Source organism: Ranitomeya imitator, chromosome 2 (assembly GCF_032444005.1).
Source record: "Ranitomeya imitator isolate aRanImi1 chromosome 2, aRanImi1.pri, whole genome shotgun sequence".
NCBI lineage: Eukaryota > Metazoa > Chordata > Amphibia > Anura > Dendrobatidae > Ranitomeya > Ranitomeya imitator.
Window position 1 is genome coordinate 193,915,476 of NC_091283.1, and position 19,393 is coordinate 193,934,868.

Genomic DNA, 19,393 nt, shown 5'->3' on the forward strand with positions numbered 1-19,393 from the left:
TCAGTGGGGTGGGCAGGTTATACAGAGCTCAGCATTCAGAGCTCTGCTAGATCTGCAGCAGAGGAAACTGATTGTATCAAAATGACAGCATGCAGCCCAGTAAGTGATACATCCCTGGAATTAGGGTCTCTGTCCCTACATCATGCTGCTCTCAGATTACATATCAAAAACCTGGTGACAGAATCTCTATGAACAGGGCATGGATATGTACTCAAACATATAAACACATTCCAGTTTTCCCCACCGTGCTGATCTTGAGGACGGCTGCATGAGTCACTGCATTTTATGTCTTGTCTTTTGTAAGGGATCTGTGTCTGTATCCCTAGACCGGCGGTGCGTCAGATGTATGTAATCAGCGTCACACTACCACACACAACCTGACACCTGCGGTCCTCATAGTGTATTGTAATAGATGTTTTATCAGGAAATTAGCCCGCGCTCCATGCGCTCTTCACTGAACTCCATTTTGGCTATGCTGTTCTAATTCCTTTGCAAGTGCAATACCCCAAACAACCTATTGGAGTGCTGTGACAAAGCACAGACCTATTCAATTTTTTGTGCCCACCTTTCCACGTTCTGTCGTTTCTCGAAGCTAAAACAATATTTGCAGGGAGCATATCTCTGCAAAACAGATGGCTACTACGGAGCCCAAAAATCATAACGGTAAATCTGGCCCATCGGTTGGATCCAATTCAGTTTTTGATGCAAAATACACAAACTGCTAATACGGCTTTAAAAATATAGCTTAAAAAGGGCTCGTCTCATTATACAACATTCATGTACTCTGCAAGATGAAGCAAAACATAAGTAAAAAAAAAAAAAAAATCAAAAACCGCTCCAGTGTCTGTATATTGCTTTACATACTTGTTAGGGGGCCCAATTATGCTGCTACTACTGCCCTGGCCTGTACAGTCACAGGAATAACTCCACCGCTCGTGTACTGGAGGATCCAGGCTGCATTATAAAGAGGAAAACCCTTTTTTAATCCTTTAACCCTTTTTTTTTGTGGGATAACCTCGTTTGAAAAGGAAGAGACTTAATAATATAGAAATTCTGTAGCTATAAGAAAGAGGGGAGGCCACCCAGGCCGCGGGAGTGGAGGCCACCCAGGCCGCGGGGGTGGTGGCCATCCAGGCAATCATATTAGACCACAAAGCTCTAAAAAAAAAATATCCAAAAAGTAAAGGAACCCTTCTAATATCAGGCATTTCTGGTGTCCAGGTGGCAAGAGTCACGTGTCCAGGCTTGCACTGATGGACCGGTACCCACTAACCATTAGTCATATCAACATTTCATCATCTGTGGAATTGGGTCCTTTATATGACGTGTCCTTGGCCGGGCCACGGCCTCCGCCAGCAGCAGGGGTTAGGAGTGAAGCCAGGGGTGCTGCAGGCACTGTGCGGCGGTGGCCCTCTTCTCTGGAATACACTCCAACATGGGCAGCAGAAAGTCTGAGAACTGAGTGGCTTCTTCTAGTGACCACTCGTATTTCTCCACCAGGACCTCGAACAGGCCCCAGTGCTTCAGGTTCTGTATGTGCCGAAGGTCTCCTGCCAAAATGGAAGGTGGTAGAGTTAAAGGGGGCTTTCACACTAGTATGAATGGTCACATGATCTGGATTCCCCTGTGTAATAAAGCGGTGGTCAGACAATACGCACCCCCCCCCCATCAGACTAGAGACTTCGGGGGTCCTTTTTGTCCAGATCGGTGCGAGTCTCAGATTCTAGAGCGGTGGTGAGGATGTGTGACCATCAATATAAGCAGTCAGACCACCATAGACATCTCCACTTCATTTACCCTGGACCCCTGATGTCAAATAGATGGGGCTCCTACTGTCGGACCCCCACTGATTATATACTTATGTATCCCTGCGGATAGGCGAAAAATGTATATAATAATAATAAAAAATTCAATAAAACCCTTTGACCCGGGAAGATTCTGCGTATGTGCGAGCTCATGGCGCACGTCATGCTTGTGCAGAACCCTCCTCAGGCCAAGACCAAGTGTGAGAGGCCATCTGTAGATGTGAATGCTGAGCTGTGTATAACCCCGCCCACATCACCGATTGGCTGCTACCTGTGTACACTATGCATTCCTGGTTCCAATCAGTGCTGGGGGCGGGGTTGAACTACGAGGCAGCAAGTTTTCTAGTGATAATCTCTTTCTGATAAAACTCTGATTCTATCAAAACCAGCAAGCCTCCCAATAAGTGATACATCACAGGAATCAGGGTCTCAGATGTTGCTCTCAGATTATCAAAATCTGGTGACAGATTCCCTTTGAAGAGATATTCTCAGGTTGTCTCTTGAGCAGCTCAGATATTTTTATATTCATTATAATGTTATTATTCAGGCCGCCCCCTGCTTCTATTAGGAGACATTACGAGTCCTTTTACCATTATAGCACATGGCACTTTTTAGGCTTTCTACGCTCTGGCAACGTTACCCTTTTTTTCCCCCTTATTACGTGATCTTATTTTTAACCTTAAGAATTTTAGTTACTATTTTGTGCTGGCATATCATTACGTAGCTTTATCTGTCATCTATGCACTGCGCATGTCGCGTGCAGGCGTATGGCGCGAGTAAGGATCGGAGACCGCTGCCGGTTGTCTTAGGTGGCCAGAATCGGCCACTAACAGCAACGACAGGAGCTGGATCCAATCTCTGCCGCCATCATTTATTGCTTTAAATCTCCTGATCTGATTTGGAGGCATACTGGCCCCCCATGATATGATTGCAGGGTGTGGATGGTCTCCTATGGAGGCCGAGGACCTAATAAAGGCCGATCTATGCTATTTTTGTGCTTCTATGAAGCCCAGGAGATGGTTAAAGATCCCTATGTACTGCAATACTAATAGTACAAGCGACTGTAAATTCAAGTAATCTATGAGGACTTTAAAAAAAAAAAAAAAAGAAAAATTAATGAAATATAAAGAATAGTAGCAGGTAATTGAGCATCAGTCGCTTACCTCTCCTCGTGAAGTACTCTCGGGAATAACGACCAGATAGTGCAAAATGCGGGGGGATGTCTCCTAGAAGCTCAATGATATGTGCTATGTGATCTGGAACAGGACAAGACGAGTTAGAAAGGAAGGCTGCAGTTATTCCACTGGCTTTTATAGCGCCGTCATACTCTGTAGTGTTGTAGGCAGATTGTAATCACTTACCTCCTTCGCGAGGATCGGAATCTGATTTTCCAATCTCAGACTCACACACTGTATTATAATGAAGAAGCGATATCTTTTCTTAAATGGGCTGCCCACTCTATTCGGACAAACCCTTCACGTGGCGTTCCAGCCGTGTCGGCACTGGCTCTCCCGGAGATCGCGTGACATTATTATGTCACGCTATCCCTGCTGCCAATCAGCGCTGGCGGTTTCAGCACTCTCCCCTTCCTTCAGAAGTGAGGGCTGCGGCAGACCTCTTGCTTCCAGCAGATGTCAATTTAGTTTGTTGGAGGGTCGAATAAAGTTAGCTCTGTAGCTGTAGGGATCGCGAGACAATGTGCCAATCTTCCCCAACTCCCCCATGACAGGTGTTGTCGGGGAAGATAACAATCCAGCACGTCCGGTTTTGGATTGCCGATCTTTTTGTTTCTGGTGAGATAAGCCACCGCCACAGGAATCTGACAGCGGCTGTCTCATACAGACGACAGGCAGAGCGGGCGCTCCTGTGTATGTGGGAGTCGGGACAGATAGCGGTTGGCCACACAGTGGTTGCACCAATCGCGCGGCTGGCAGCTATCTGGTGTGTATGGGGTACAAGTGCACTGTGGAAGAAAGCATGTGGAGGAAGCCCACGAACACACTGAAAACAGATGCTCAGGACACCATTTATTGATTTACCTGGGACTGCAAGTTACCCTACAGCATCATCCCATCTCAGATACTACTGCAGTCCTGGAGAGCAAAACTGTGCCGTTACCCTCAGTATCACTACTGTCCGTCCCGAAATGTGACAATCGGAGAGTACATGGACTCCTTTATTGATACGAGGGCTGATAACACGATGAAACGTTACTGGGGCGAGTGCAAATTATAGCTGGATATCATCTGCAGCGTCCGGCCTCAGCTTCCTCCTTCGCAGATGCACCAGGACTGAAACTTTTCATGCTGGACCGCGACTTCAAGCGAGTCCTGAATCCAGCAAGAGAAGCATCGTTTCACAGCCCCATTGGCGGAGACACATTTCGGATAGTTGCCTACCTTCATCACGTGTGTAATCTTCCCCCGAATGAGGCTCAAAGAGATAATCGCCGGTCGCCAGCTCAAAGGCCTAGAGGAGAAACCAATACAGGATAAATTAGTTCATTTAGATATATAACAATTTCCATCATTTTGCAGCACATCCTCTGGGTGAGTCAAATGTAGGACTAGAGATGGTGTAAAGCTATTGCCAGGAACCGGCCCTATCGGCCACGTCTGTAACCTGTAGCCCCTGAATAGCCCTATCGGCCAAATTTGTAACCTGTAGCCCCTTAATAGGCCCCATCTGTAACCTATAGCCCCTATCGGCCACGTCTGTAGCCTGTAGTCCCTAGGTAGGCCAAGTCTGTAACCTGTAGACCCTGAATAGACCCTATCAGCCACATCTGTATCCTGTAGCCCCTATATAGGCCACTTCTGTAACCTGTAGTCTTTGAATAGGCCCCATCTGTAACCTGTAGCCCCTGAATATGCCCCATAGGCCACGTCTGTAACCTGTAGCCCCTGAATAGGTCCCATCTGTAACCTGTAGCCCCTGAATAGGCCTTATCAGCCATGTCTGTAACCTGTAGCTTCTGAATAGGCCTTATCGGCCACGTCTGTAACCTGCAGCCCCTAATTAGACCCTATCGGTCAGGTCTGTAAGGCTACTTTCACACTAGCATTGTGTGACGTACGTCGCAATGCGTCATTTTGGAGAAAAAATGCATCCTGCAAAGTTGCCCGCAGGATGCACTTTTTCCTCCATAGACTGGCATTAGCGACGCATTGCGACGTATGGCCACAAGTCGCATCCGTCATGCGACAGATGCGTCGGGTTTTGGCAGACCATCGGCACAAAAAAAGTTGCATGTAACGTTTTTTTGTGCGTCGTGTCCACCATTTCCGACCGCGCATGCGCGGCCGAAACTCCGCCCCCTCCTCCCCGGACCTTACAATGGGGCAGCGGATGCGTTGTAAAACTGCATCCGCTGCCCCCGTTGTTCATTTTTTTCGCAGTTTGCGTCGGGCCGACGCATGGCGACGGCCCCGTACCGACGCCAGTGTGAAAGTAGCCTAAGCTGTCGCCCCTGAATAGGCCCCATTGGCCACATTTGTAACCTGTAGGCCTAAATAGGCCAAGTCTATAACCTGTAGCCCCTGAATAGGTCCCATCTGTAACCTGCAGCCCCTGATTAGACCCTGTCGGCCACGTCTGTAAGCTGTCGCCCCTGAATAGGCCCCATCGGCCACATTTGTAACCTGTAGCCCCTGATTCGACCCTATCGGCCACGTCTGTAAGCTGTAGCCCTTTCCAGAGTATCATCGTCCATGTCTGTAACTTGTAGTCCCTGAATAGCCCCATCTGTCAACTATAGCCCGTACCGGCCACGTCTGTAACCTGTCGCCCCTGAATACCGCCACTTACCAAACGTTATCCCTAGCTCCTCTTTTGGTGTGACTTCATCCTTGTAAGCCGGGAAATCAAGAGACCCCGGAGGCGGTATTCAGGGCTGCCTACTGACATGGCCGATGGACCTGGTTTCCAAGAATCGATTTGCCCCAACGCTAGTTAGGACCTATCCTGGGGTCCAACCTGTATTACAGGTCAGAGCGACAGTCACACTTTTGTTAGTGGATAATGTGTTGTCAGACACCCTCTTACCATCTCACAGAAAGGCTTTTAAATAAAATGAACCACCTTCCTACACTACAGGCTTTGTGCAGACACTGAACAAGCAGGAAACGCTTGGAAATTTCAATGATGAGGTCACTTGAAGTACTGAAGCTCCCTGACTGTCCCGTGTACTGTACTTTAGGTACCACCCATTGAAAAGGGTCCTAACCCACCATACAAGCAGTGCTCCAAATATCAGCAGGCGTTCCATATCCGGCACCTATTAAAACCTCCAAGGCACGATACTGCCGCGTCTGAATGTCGTCAGTGAAGTGCTTGTGCTGCAAAAAAGAAGGATAACGAGCGCCGTTATAGTCATCTACACCTGTAGACTGCGACCGGGTCACCCCCGTCACCAGTATACTCACCACCCAGCATGCATTGCCCAAATCTGCCAGTTTCACTGAGATCTTATCTGCGTTTTGTGGTTCCAGGGGGTTAGTCAGGAAATCTGCAGCTTTGAGGGACACTAGAAATGTAGAAAAGGAAAGGTTTTTCTAGGTTTTCTCACTTTCCGGAAGGTGAATGTGAAGTGGTGTCTATGCTGGACTCACAACTCGGGGACAGAAGGCCTCCTCTTTCCCGTCCTCCGGAGAGTCCAGATATGGCAGAGCCTGAGGTGGCGGAGAAGGCCGAGCTGGAGAAACCGGACGTGTGTGTATCAGGACTGATGCCGCGAGGACCGTTGCTGAACCCGTTGCAGTTCTCGTAGGCGCTGGAGGACTGAGGACTCTGAGCCAGGTAAGTGGTTCCTCCACTTCCCAAGGAGGAGTCCGCACCTTCACTGTCCCCGGGAAAGGGATCTGACATGGGATGGAAAGAGAAAATTGTGTCCGGGTTTGTAAAAATCATATTTATACACGCAACAATCCCGATCTGATGGGGGATGAATTAGCGGATATTTTGGATTACCAATCTGCTGTGGAAAAGCATATAAATTAGTGCTGTCCAGACTATCAGACTTTCTGGATTATCAGATGCGGGACAAAAGGAATTTCACTATCATTTTTTTTTTATTTAACCCTCTGCACCCAAATCAAATATGTTTGCCTGATAGAACACCATGTAAGAACACAATGGTATATGCCACAGAGGCAAAGATGGGATTGGCAACTTTTGATCCTGGGCGTTATACCCCTTAGATGCTGCGATCAATAGCAACAGGGGCACAGAAGCAGTTAGGTGATTGGCAACCTCCGATCAAGGACATTATAGCCCTTAGATGCTGTGATCAATAGCAACAGCGGCACAGAAGCAGTTAGGTGATTGGCGACCTCCATTCCCGGGCATTTTACCCCTTAGATGCTGCGATCAATAGCAACAGGGGCACAGAAGCAGTTAGGTGATTGGCAACCTCCGATCAAGGACATTATAGCCCTTAGATGCTGTGATCAATAGCAACAGCGGCACAGAAGCAGTTAGGTGATTGGCGACCTCCATTCCCGGGCATTTTACCCCTAGATGCTGCGATCAATAGCAACAGGGGCACAGAAGCAGTTAGGTGATTGGCAACCTCCGATCAAGGACATTATAGCCCTTAGATGCTGTGATCAATAGCAACAGCGGCACAGAAGCAGTTAGGTGATTGGCGACCTCCATTCCCGGGCATTTTACCCCTAGATGCTGCGATCAATAGCAACAGGGGCACAGAAGCAGTTAGGTGATTGGCAACCTCCGATCAAGTGTGTTTTACCCCTTAGATGCTGTGATCAATAGCAACAGCGGCACAGAAGCAGTTAGGTAGGGGTAGTGGGGATGTTTGCCTGTGCCAGGAGAGGACAATGTGTGGATTGCTCATACTGCCTGCAGCAGATACTCACTCTCCCCGTTGCCAGCAGCTTCGTGGCTTATTCGGGAGCCCCATGACTGCTCGTCGAGTCCCTGCTGATATGGCTCTAGGATGGGGGTCCCTAGACGGCCATTGCCAGACCCCAGCTCCTCCATGTTGTGGATGTCCCGCAGTCTCTCTTCCAGAAGTTTCTGTTGCCGCTTCTGTTGTCTTTTTAACTTCTTCTTCTTGTTTTTGGAGACTTTCTCATTCTGCGATGAACAAGAAGAACATGGCGACCAAGTTATACGGAGAAAACGCACATGAGGCACAAGTGACATCGCTCCTAAGTACCGTTTTAAAGGCATGGTCACAGCCAAGAGAAAAACAAATTACAAGCAGTTCAGAATGGGGTAAAATGCTTACAGAATTAATAGTCGTGTTACCTGCTCCCGTTACGATGCTTCCCTATACATCCTGCTGCAGCAATGGTGTCTGTGACCGCTCCCGTCAATCAATGGCTGTAGTGATTGGCTGCAGCCATTAGATGCTCATGCTAAGGCGTCATCACTGCAGTAAGAAAGTACAGGTGCAGATACCAGCGGGAGACCAGAAAGCAACAGAAGGAAAGTTGCAATTGCGATCGGTTTTAACCCATTGTGAGCTTTTTTTTTTTTTTTAAATTGTTCTTGGCTGGATAACCCCTTTAAGCAAACTTTGGTCAGACACTTTAGAGAACAGTTCGTTCACAGGACGGCCATCTCTGCCGACCCCTTCATACACATGCACGCATGCTGAGCTCGGTATGTGGGAAGACACCTCTGGCGGCACTCTATCTTCTTCAGAGCAAACAGATCAGACATGTTGAAATTCAACATGCCCGATCCTTTTTTCACCTGACATCGAGTGGGAGAGTCTGGACACCCCCCCACACACATCACATGGTCGGCCGATTCTACCGGCGTTCAGCTAATGTGTATAGCAACATTTAAAGGGGATGTCATCAGATTAATATAATGGAAGTATGGGTGGTCAAATCCCAGGACAAATCTTCAAAGAAGATGGCGGACCCCAGGAAAAGAGCAGCACTACGTATCGACAGCGGGTCTCCGATCATGAGCACCCCCCAGAGGACATCAATATGCCTTAATGGGTCATCTGGGTAGGGGCTGTCCAAGGCGGCACAACCCCTTTAATATCAGCCACGTCACCAATAATATGCAGCCGATAAGTAATGGCGTGATATCAACGTTTTAATAACGATTGGTCATTTCTTTTTTTTCCCATCCGATACTCCAGAATATTTTGTAATGCCAGATTAACAGAATACACCAAAGACACGCACAGCAACCGATAACTCACAGACGTCACAGACTGCAGAGCCTTTTTATGGAGCCGTCACATTCTTAATTCATCGTCTGGCAATCGCATAAATAGCAATTACATAACATACTGTCATAATTAAAAATAGTCCCTGCGTTACATAGGAAAAAAATGTGCAGGGGGGTACGAGTACGAGCGCACTAATGATAAGCTGACATGCTCACCGCCTACCACTAGGGGGGCTTAGGTAACATTGAACTGCCGGACAGGCAGTGTTGTCATGTGGACGCCGACGACAGCTATGTCTCCATAAAGAGGCGATGGCGTCTGTGCCACTTACCAAGTTGTGACGTGTAGGAGGCGCAGAGCTGACTGATTGTACCCAGACAGAAGAGCAGAAAGGAGGAGGAAAACACAAAGGAAGAAAGAAAGAAAGAACACCCTTAGATGAGATAAGGAAAATAATAATATGTCGTTAGCAGTGAAAGTCGGAGCCGTACAGGCCAGGCGCACGGTGCGGACCTGTGCAGTTAGTATTAGGGTGCAATAGAAGGGGACGCTTTAGGCCATGTGCACACGTTCAGTTTTTTTCTCGTTTTTTTTTCGCGATAAAAACGCTATAAAACTCATTAAAACGCATACATTATGCATCCTATCATTTAGAATGCATTCTGCATGTTTTGTGCACATGATGCGTTTTTTTCCGTGAAAAAATGCATCGCGGTAAAAAAAGCAGCATGTTCATTAATTTTGCTGATTTTCTGCGTTTTTCCCGCTATTCTATGCATTTGAGAAAAAACGCACAAAAAACGCATCAAAACGTGAAAAAAACGCATGCGGATTTCTGGCAGAAATGTCTGGCTTTTGCCAGGAAAATTTCTGCAAGAAATCCTGATGTGTGCACATACCCTTAGAAATAAAAATAAGAAATTCCTTAAATGAGCCTGTCAACACATAATGACTGTTCAAACCAAGCACAGGCGCTCGGTGCACCCTCGGCATCGCCAAGCATTCAGTGCACCTTCCCTCCTAAATGTTTTCTATCTGTCTCGGCCCCTCTCTACCTACGGCAAAGCCAGAGCTGTCAATCAAGGAAAGGGTGACGGAGATAGATGGAAAACTAGTAAGTGGGGAAGCTGTGCTTTGTTTGAACAGTCATTTTCTGCTGACTGGCTCCCTTTAAAGGGGTATTCCTAAAAGATAGGTGATCACTATCAGATCAGATTGGTCGTGCATGTGTACTACCCCTCAATTTCATCTCGTTGGGACCACCAGAGACAGCGCTCAACTAACATCAGCAGTCTCAAAGTTAGGCGGTGGTCTTAGCACCCCCACTTATCTAATCATTATCATCTATGATCCAGGAGTCAGAGACACCATAACAATAAATAAATGGCATTCTCCTCTGGGTCGGGGGCGCTTGTAATAAGCGGAATAGCCCTTTATACGGAAGTGATCTGATGTTTCGCATGGTTCTCCGTTTCCACCAGCGGTATACGGCGGCACAGAACCTGTAGATGGACCCCAGGCTGTAATAATATATAGGGAGTTACGTTCCCGGGGGAACTGACGAGAGATGAGCAGATCGATCTGCGGGCATCCAGCCCAGGTCAGTGGTATCTGGCCGCTAGACGAGAGGTCGCAAATCTCCTACCTTCCGGCGTCCTCTTTGGACAAATCATGGGGATGTTAGAAGGTAAAAAGATTTGCAGGTCTCTCACCAATCCGGACGATGAGCCGCAGTCCCTCGAATCGATCCGCTCAAAGAACAATTCAAGCAACATTTCTTCTAAAGTGGTCTCCAAAAGTCTTTGCTGCAATGGAAGGACCATGAGGGTCAAGAGAAAATCCTTACCTGCAGATCCAGAGGGTGGAGGCTCTCCAGACTGCTGCCAAAGGGTGGCCTCGGCAGCGAGGCGTCGGATGTACCCCTCCTCTACACACATTAAGATGTTCTCCGGCTTAATATCGGTATGGATGATCTTGCATTTGGTGTGGAGATAATCCAAGCCTTGTAATACCTGAGTGACCGAAACATGAGAGCGAAATATATTGCTAAGGTTGGGGGCCACACCCTGGTCGTGGCACAGGTCGTGCAGCCAAATATCATATCACATTATGATATTGTGTCCCCACTAAATCACACTGCCCCCCATAGGGTACCACGACATCACCAAGCAAGTCACACCCAGCTGAAACAGTCCTGATACCATAGGGGTCATAAGGAGACGCCAATCACTTGTACTGTGCTGCAACGTGGTGGCCAAAGTTGTCGGTGTCGCCACCAAAGTTTTCACGTAACTTTCACAACTTGGAGATTGGCGAGTATCGCAGGTGAGAACTTACCTGACGTATGATGCTCTTCACGCAGGGTAAGGGGAGGCCTTCATAATTAGATTTGATGATCCACTTCAGTAACTGGTGTCCGAGCACCTCCAGCACCATGCAGACATCTGAGCTGGTTAAGGCAAATACCCTTACTGAGGGTCTTACCAATCCCACCCAAACCCAGATATGGCGGCTGTAAAGGATACGTACACCGTTCACACCGGATATCTTGAAGTCATCAATAAGCTGCACAATCATCTCCCGCTTGGGGTCGCTCGGGTCACTGTCTCTAACCTGAGAAGGCAGCGGAGAAGGGGGTACTGTGACATGGAGACTGACCCTGGAGCAGGGCCCGTCAGCGTATCAGTGACAGCGTGTGCAGCCCGACGGGAGGGATACTCACACATTTCAGCAGTTTGATCTCATCGATGGCCGTCTCCGTATAATGCACCGCGCTCTTCACCACTTTAAGAGCTCCGAAACGTTTCCGTCTGTAATCAGAAGAAACACAGAAATCAATAGAGAACAGGGGAAGGCAATAAGAAACCCAAAACAAAATGTTTAGGAGCTCGGCTATGGCCCCCTCACTGTCCTGGGTCTGGCAGTAGGACCCCCACTGATTTGGTATAATCATACTGGACAATCCCTTTAACAATACATTTGTCTCATTGCAGGAGAGGGCTTCTGCTGCAGCTAGTTGTCCTACAGCCAGACACAGAACAGTGACAGGGAGGAGAGGGGCATGGCCGAGCTCCCAAACATTTCTTTCTACATTGCAATGGCCAGTTCTGGGTTTCTTCTTCACTCACCCTGTATATATTATTAGGTCAAAAAAAAAAGTACTGAAGAGCCCCTTTAAGTCACACCACTCTGATTTCTACAAGAAACTTACTGAAGGTCCCAGCACAGCCATACGGTGGAGAAGTGACCCCATCCAAGCTTTCGAACGACATGGTACCGGCCATTAAAAAGGTCCCCAACTTTCACTGGGTAGTAGCCCCCTAAAAGACAGAAATAAACATAAAAACTTTTTAAACTTTTCAAATAATGAATCCCCCATAAGCACTCTACACTGCACACGGATATATCCACTTTACAAAGGCTTTTCTCAGGATGCCGTGTCCTGTTGCCTTTATTTTAGCTTGGCGACATAATAACATCTATGTTTTAAGAAGACGTCTGGCGCCTTGGAAATTTGAGGCGACAACGGATCGGAATGGCAACCGATGGACCCAATGGACTAATGAGGTATTCTAGGTTTCGTTGAAATTTCTGTGGTTTGGTGGCCTGCCATCGAAAGTAACCGAACCCTTGACTGACGCTCCTACCTCCAGTGTGACACCGATAGCACAGATCTTATAAAGATTCCTCCCCACGCATTTCTATCTGTCCATGGAAACCATGAAAAAATACTGATATGAAGTTTCTTTGTTTGTGAGCCTCCAAGTGAGCGCACTATCAGCATGCATTGCTAAGATGATTACTTGACCAAACCAGCGCCGCCCCTGCAAGTGATGTGATGTGCAAGTTGGGTATTCGTCTTACAACGCGCACTGACAGTGCACTCTTTTGCCAGCTCGTTACTGCTGATCTGAACCAGCGACAGAGCGCACTGTCATTGTGCACATCGTACGGTGACAGCGCAGACCATAGCCAAGCTCCTGTGAAAGGAAGGGGACGAATGACGCATTGTTACAGGGAGAGAGGGCAGGGGCTGCGACAGTGATCACAACCTATGCCCCCTGATGACGCTTCATTTGAGTTTCCCAGCATGCACTGGGATTCAGAAAAAAAAATTGGGAAGAAAAAAAAAAAAGCAGTTATTGTAGTGAGAGAATAATAGATAGATAATGGCATTAAATACACAGGCAATTAAGATGAAAATGAAGGTCTCTTCTCACCTCTACAATAATCTCCAGGATCCTCCTGTTCCTCATTGTCAGAGCCCAGCGGCCCTGGAGGAGGCAGCACTGGCGTCGGTGGGGTAGGAGGGGGTCCTGGGGACATGGGCACATCCTGTAGGCTAGGGTCAATGATGCTGTAAGAAAACAGAAGAAAGATTGAGAATCTTTACAAGAAGAAGTATTTGACCGTTAGATATGGGCACCGAGTAGGATCAGCAGGGACGGGCAATTTGATTCATGGTGAAAATTTAATTGCTCATATGTAATGATTAGCATTCAGGTGCCCAAAATACAAAATCCTGTATTGTAGAGACTGGAAACCATAGAAGCAAGGCAAGTCAACCATGCAAAAGGCTTCACAATTCAGCTGCGGTGCTGGAATCTGACAGCAGTTTTACTATGTAATTTGAGAGCAGCACAAGACCCTGATTCCAGCGATGTGTCACTTACTAGGTTTTGTTTTGCTGTTTCAATATAATTAGCGTTTTATCAGCAGGAGATTATCCCTACAGGACTAAGGGTCTCATTCCTCCTAGTCCAGTCACGCCCCCATTGGCAGCTTTCCGCTTATGTACAGTGAGCTGCCAATCGGAGGTGTGGGTGGGGTAATAAACAGCTCAGTATTCCGAGTTCTGCTTGATCTGCAGCAGATAAAACAGGGATTGTATCACAATGACTGTAAGCAGCCCAACAAGTGACACATCATTGGAATCAGGGTCTCTGCCCCTACATCATGCTGCTCAAACATTGCAAAAACCTGATGACCATTGTAAAGGGATTTAAGAATCCTATATAAAATCAATATAAGGCCGGGATCACACATACGCGAGATACGTGCGAGTCTCGCAGGTGAAAACCAAGCTCTGGCGCTGGCACTTCGGAGCGGAGCGTGCAGCCGCACAGCAATACATGGAGCCGCACGCTCTGCTCCCAAGTGCCGGCGCCAGAGCTTGGTTTTCACCTGCGAGACTCGCACGTATCTCGCGTATGTGTGATCCCGGCCTAAAGGCCACATTTTTGGCAAAGCTAGAATATCAGATAAAGACATCACAAGTGTTTACTAAGTGTAATATCTACATTATAACAGCCAGATGGCTCCTTAACTAACAGTTGCGAGAATTCATTGGCCGATGGGCTCAAACTGAGCCCGGCCGCAATAGAGGATGGGAAATACATGTATTGGGAATGAATGGTAAATTGGGCATTTTCTACAAAAAGGATCACCGGTCAGTACCTAACCCTAAAACCAATGTACCCAGCCCAATCTAGAATCAATTAATAGGATCAATCTATGGATTCATACATATATATTCCAGAATAATTTCAGATGTCTAAATCCATTTTTTTTGTGTAACACAGACACTAATACAACAATTTTAGCCCTGGTATCTATAAAGCCGCCCGTCTATAGCATCTGAATGGCTGCCACGTACTATGTTTTCCCAGCTGCAGCTGGTCGGCCACAGCGTCCTACTGGCAAAACCGGGTGTCTGAGGTGTAAAGCTGATCGCACAGTACGCGCTGCTGGTATTCTCTGGTGCCAGGAGCACACATACTTACAGTGGCTTGCATAAGTATTCACCCCTTGGCTTTTTACCTGTTTTGTTACATCACAACCTGTAAATATTTGTGTAGTCCGATTTGTGTGTGATGCATCAGCACTAAATAGTCTAAGTTGCTGAAGTGAGAAAAATAAACATAAATTACATTTATGGGATCAAATAACTAAAAATTGTCATGTGCATATGTATTCACCTCTTTTGCTACGAAAGCAACAAAAAATTTGTGGTGCAAGTAATTCCCTACATAAATCCCATTCTTAGCGACAGGACACCCCCATGTGTGCCATCTAAGTGTCACATGTCTGTGTATATAACAACACCACGAAGACCAAGGAGATCTCCAAACACCACCACGAAGACCAAGGAGATCTCCAAACACCACCACGAAGACCAAGGAGATCTCCAAACAGCACCACGAAGACCAAGGAGATCTCCAAACAGCACCACGAAGACCAAGGAGATCTCCAAACACCACCGCGAAGACCAAGGAGATCTCCAAACAGCACCACGAAGACCAAGGAGATCTCCAAACACCACCACGAAGACGAAGTAGATCTCCAAACACCACCACAAAGACCAAGGAGATCTCCAAACAACAGCACGAAGACCAAGGAGATCTCCAAACACCACCACGAAGACCAAGGAAATCTCCAAACAACACTACGAAGACCAAGGAGATCTCCAAGCAACACTACGAAGACCAAGGAGATCTCCAAGCAACACCATGAAGACCAAGGAGATCTCCACACAAGTCAGGGACAAAGTTCTTGAGAAATACAAGTCAGGGTTGGGTTATATAAAAAAAAAAAGTGTGTGTGTGTGTGTGTGTGTGTGTGTGTGTGTGTGTGTGTGTGTGTGTGTGTGTGTGTGTGTGTATATATATATATATACACACCCCAATCACTGATGGTCCCCAGAGCACCATCAAATCCATCATCATCGAATGAAGAGAACATGGTACCACAGCAAACCTGCCAAGAGGGCCACCCATCAAATCTCTTAGACTGGGCAAGGAGGGCATTAATCAAAGAGGCAGCACAGAGACCAAAAGGTAACCCTGAAGGAGTTGTAGAGTTCCCAAGCAGAGACTGGAGTATCTGTCCATACGACCACAATGAGACGTACACTCAATAGAGGTGGCTTTTATAGAAAAATGGCCAAAAAAATGCCTTTACTTGCACAAAAATTGTAAGATTCGTTTTGAGTTTGTCAAAAGACATGTGGGAGACTCCCCAAATGTATGGAGGGAGGTGCTCTGGTCAGATGAGACCAAAATTAAACTTTTTGCCCATTAAGATAAACACTATGTCTTGCGCCAAGCCAACACAACTCATCACCCCAAGAACACCATCCCCAGAGTGAAACATGGTGGTGGCAGAATCACGCTGTGGGGATGTTTTTTGGGAGCAGGGACAAGGAAAATGGTCCCAATCCAGTGGCAGATGGATGGTGCAAAATAATGGGATATTCTTCCGCAAAACCTGTTTCAGCCTGTCAGTGATTTGAGATTAGGACAGAGGTTCAGCTTCCAACAAGACAATGACCCAAAGCATACTGCTAAAGCATCACTCGAGTGGTTTAAAGGGAAACATGTAAATGTTTTGGAGAGGCCTAATCACAACTCAGACCCTAATCCAATGGAGAATCTGTGGTCAGACTTAAAAATAGATGGTTTCCTCTGGTGAACAGCAAACTTGAAGGAGCTGGAGCAGTTTTGCCTGGAGGAATTGGCAAAAATCGCAGTGGCCAAGTGTGGAAAGCTCATAGAGACTTATCGAAAGCAACTTGCAGCTGAAATTACCACAAAAGGAGGCTCTACAAAGTACTGACTTTAGAGGGTTGAAGAGTTATGCACACTGAAGTTTTCAGTTATTTTGTCCTAATTGTTTGCTTCACAATAAAAAGAAAACCAAATGTTCAGTTATCGGCATGGTGTCTACATGAACGGATGCAAACTCTAAAAAAAAAACAGTGAAATTCCAAGTTATGAGATAACAAAACACAAAAAATGCCAAGGGGGGCTTTCACAAGTCACTGTACAGCCACATTCCGACTAGATGTGTCCGGCCTTGTATAGAGCATGGCCGCACACATCTAGTGGGCATGTGACGTATCACGCCCGTCTTCTCCCGGCACTGGAGATCCGGCGGCTTCTTATAGTGATTACAAGATCTATAGCAAAGAATTTGCACGTAACCAAGCCTTAACCGGCTACCTCTGCGGCTTGGTTACACTTTTTCTGTAACCTCCATTTATACTTATGGGAGTTGTTAATCAAAAAACAGCGTGGAGCAGTTTTCGTGACCTCTTCTCCAGGGGCCCGACCTCTACAAGAAGCTATTCCTGTCTCAGCCATGAAAGGAAGAGATGGGTATAACCCTTAACTCTGTTCTATTTCACCATGCATACGTTGCAGTATGAAGAGTTATCTAGTTGCTTGTTATATTTTATGTGTTTTACATTAATGCAATTTGATGCAGAAGCATGTCAGCGCCACTACTATCCCTATTCCGGACGCTATCGGAGAGTCTTGGCTCGCAGCCACTTTGGCAGCATTTAATGAAGAAGATGGAAAGTATCCAGATTTATATGAACCAGACGGCTGAATATTGGGCGGTCAGACGTCAGCGCAACCTGCGGTTGGCGGATGATTGCATTTATCAACAATGTCCAAATAAAAAGCCCATCGCATTAACCGATAATTTTGCTTCGACCAAATGCAAATCCATAGCAATGGTTGTGTCGTCGCTGGAATAACTTCGTACGTGTTCATTTTACATTGTCTGGAAATTTGTATAGCGCCGACATATTGTGCGGCGATGTACAAAGCATAATTCACTTTCAACAGTCCCTAATATAATTTATTCTTCATATGCACAAGCTCTCTATAAACGGTGTAATAGAAAGCCGCCACATGTTGTAGTAAAGGTAAAAAAAAAAAAAAGTGCTCCCAAAAAGGAACCCAAACATTATAAAGGGTTTGTCTGCTGAAAGCAAGACCTGGCGACCGATTTTGGGTAGAGGGTTGGCGCTCCCCAATCCCAGTCAGTTTCTTGGATCCAGTTACTAATTTCTGCCCAGAAATCACGTTGGGTAGCTAAAATGTGGATTAACCCCGTGCGGACCCAATGGAAGCCATGACAGGTCTGGGTGGAAGCCGACTAGTTCTCGCCTGGGTGCAATAACACATTTCTATTTATAAGGTCTATAAAGGGGCGAGAAGGACGGATCTCACAGGCTTTCCTCACTTGGCTTATGGTGCGAGGCCCATTTGCATTCGGTAGGATCATACATCCTGGATAAGACAACTTGGAAACCCCTCTATACATCCAGCCCTATATATAAAGTATATACAAGCCATGATATTGCAGAAGTACTGTATGCACGCTCGTGTAATGCAGCCGTGCACGCAGGAATCGCCGTAATGTATTTCCTGGCTTTGAATGGGTCGGTGATGATTTCACAGCTCGCACATAGATTGGCAGCAGCATCAGGGATATAAATACCCCGCAGCTGCCGTTGGTCTGTGGGGGCAGGGATCCAACGTAGGAAGCCTGGAGAACCCACGTGTCAGTGACCAAGTCAGCGGCGTTACCGCTATATACCGCCAGCACCAAGAGGACAATGTTAGGGTTAACCCTGGGACGGGCCCCAAGTCACCAAATAAACCTCTGCACCCTGATGTGATGGCCCCTATACCTTCCTCCTGAGGGGGTCCCGTCACACACGTCCTATTACCATATGTCTAGGTAGTTAGTGGAAGGATGGGGGCTCACATGCAGGAGCGATGCGGCAGAAAATGTAATGACGTCTAGTGTATAGAGACCATCAGGGGAGGCGGGGAACGGGAATGGTTTTGTGGATTTTACTGAGGATCCGCAGAAAAAAGAACAATAATTTGGACTTTGCTGAAGATTTAAAAGAAAAAAGTGTGAACAAGTAGCAAGAGCGACGGCAGCAGTCGCCCACTATCACACAGGTATGTGTCCTGGAAGGATGAACACGTGGAAACAATCCGTTACTGCAAGAGCCCTAATAGGTAGGACGCCTGACTGATGGTGGCTCAGTAAGTAAGAGCACATGCAGTCAGGAGACAAAGTGGCCCCTCACGTCATGATGATCTGTGTGCGATAAAACGCCGGCTCACACATACATGTCAATTATCTACACGCCATCACACACGCAAGTACATATAAAAAATCATCAATGTATTACACAATCACACGTATACATACAGATATATAAACACACGGGGGCCGAGGCAGCCACAGTCTGGAGAATGACTCACTTCCCAAAAGAAAAGTTCATCTGGGTGGAGACGTCTGATGACCGCTGCGGCTAATCAGCCAGCCCGGCCGGGTCTACCTGTGCACTCATAATAACAAAGGAACCCTGAATGCCTACATGTGATTATACACACACACACACATATATATATATGCACTAGTATACATGCACACTACATACAATTATATATATATATATATATATTTGGGCAGTATTACAAAAGTAATCTTCACATATATTGTATCCATCGATAGATGTGTGCATTGCATACACACACACACACACCCCGCAGGCATTCCTATACAATACACAAATAATGGATATACATGTATACAAACACATACGTGTTACATATATCCT

The 19,393-nt window shown here is 46.7% G+C and overlaps 1 protein-coding gene across 2 annotated transcripts in view; it reads right to left on the bottom strand.

Moving 5' to 3' along the window:
• Window positions 1-720: 720 nt before the first annotated feature.
• The window catches only part of SRPK3 (SRSF protein kinase 3), a 22,843-nt gene continuing 4,170 nt past the window's right edge, over window positions 721-19,393 (bottom strand). The window contains exons 3-16 of one of the 2 annotated variants that reach the window (XM_069748440.1): window positions 13,182-13,318; window positions 12,173-12,281; window positions 11,684-11,771; window positions 11,487-11,574; window positions 11,299-11,405; window positions 10,808-10,973; window positions 9,293-9,324; window positions 7,682-7,901; window positions 6,416-6,664; window positions 6,230-6,330; window positions 6,035-6,142; window positions 4,205-4,274; window positions 2,969-3,061; window positions 721-1,550 (exon numbers count right to left, since the gene is read on the bottom strand). In XM_069748440.1, coding sequence (XP_069604541.1) covers window positions 1,366-1,550; window positions 2,969-3,061; window positions 4,205-4,274; window positions 6,035-6,142; window positions 6,230-6,330; window positions 6,416-6,664; window positions 7,682-7,901; window positions 9,293-9,324; window positions 10,808-10,973; window positions 11,299-11,405; window positions 11,487-11,574; window positions 11,684-11,771; window positions 12,173-12,281; window positions 13,182-13,318 — 1,753 coding nt within the window. In that variant the 3' untranslated portion in view covers window positions 721-1,365. The remainder of the gene's footprint in view (window positions 1,551-2,968; window positions 3,062-4,204; window positions 4,275-6,034; window positions 6,143-6,229; window positions 6,331-6,415; window positions 6,665-7,681; window positions 7,902-9,292; window positions 9,325-10,807; window positions 10,974-11,298; window positions 11,406-11,486; window positions 11,575-11,683; window positions 11,772-12,172; window positions 12,282-13,181; window positions 13,319-19,393) is intronic. The other variant, XM_069748441.1, reaches the window with a different exon arrangement.